The 948-nt window shown below is 39.7% G+C and overlaps 1 protein-coding gene across 1 annotated transcript; it reads right to left on the minus strand.

Moving 5' to 3' along the window:
• Positions 1 to 311: 311 nt before the first annotated feature.
• LOC130736680 (uncharacterized) lies at positions 312 to 724 on the minus strand. The gene is made up of 2 exons (XM_057588483.1): positions 560 to 724; positions 312 to 476 (listed from the first exon to the last, which is right to left on the minus strand). Exons 1-2 carry the CDS (start codon positions 722 to 724, stop codon positions 312 to 314), a joined length of 330 nt encoding a protein of 109 aa, XP_057444466.1.
• Between the last annotated feature and the right edge of the window lie 224 nt (positions 725 to 948).

Raw genomic sequence — 948 nt, forward strand, 5'->3', positions numbered from 1 at the left:
GAAGACACACCATGAACAAGCGTCGTTGACGCTCATAGAAGGTGCGATAAATTATTACCATCAGGTTTTATCGCACGTTCTGATTGTGTCTGTAACGCATGGTCAAAGTGCGGTTGAGACGCATTTTCAATACGCGACATATAACAAAAACTTGACAGACATTAACAAAAACAGAAACAGATAATGACAATGTTGCAGGAAATGAAATAGATAATGGTCATCTTACATTATTATAATAATGTTACATTGTTACATTACAACAACGACCGTAATTTGCAAATCCACTATTACAACATTACAATATAAATAAATTAGTCATCAGCGAGATCTACGACTTCATCGCTCTGCGGTATGTTCTCCACAAATCTGGTCATGCGATCAAGGTATGGTCGTTCCCAACCACAAGCTTCAACGGTACAATGATAGCGCCATTGTGGATTGATCACCGGCAAAGGAAAGTTACTTGACATATGCGCCTACAAAATGATGATTTATATTGTTAATTACCTTATAATGTTATGTAATGTGAATGTATACTAAATATAATAATGAAAAGTACCTTCACCCAATGGTTGTTGTTGACAAGGGGAAAACATACAATCTGGTGCTCAGACGGATGTGGCACTAGACCGGTGAGAGGAAGGTATGTGGAGCACCCCTTAGCTGACAAGGTCACGAACAGAATCTGGTACATCGTAGCAACGATGTGGCCCATATCAGGCATGCTTAACTACTTTTCCATTGTTGCAATCTCCCACGGAGCAAGATGCAAGGCTTGTAGTAACTGATTGTAATGTTTGTTTGTGGTATACAAATCAAGGTAAACTGCCTTGCGTGATGTAAGCTCCCTTATCATTTCGTGCCGAACTTAATGCCAGTTACTTTCCCCCTTGCCCATCAAAGAAGCAATGCATCTATATCCACAATTCCCATCATCGTCAACATTCA

The sequence above is a fragment of the Lotus japonicus genome, chromosome 1 (genome assembly GCF_012489685.1).
Source record: "Lotus japonicus ecotype B-129 chromosome 1, LjGifu_v1.2".
Classification (NCBI taxonomy): Eukaryota; Viridiplantae; Streptophyta; class Magnoliopsida; order Fabales; family Fabaceae; genus Lotus; species Lotus japonicus.

Bases quoted from the DNA above. Each gene is read 5' to 3' on its own strand.
- LOC130736680 (XM_057588483.1), bottom strand. From the start codon at position 724: ATGCCTGATATGGGCCACATCGTTGCTACGATGTACCAGATTCTGTTC. The intron at 477-559 runs GTACTTTTCATT...ATCATTTTGTAG, and splicing joins ACAACAACCATTGGGTGAAG to GCGCATATGTCAAGTAACTT.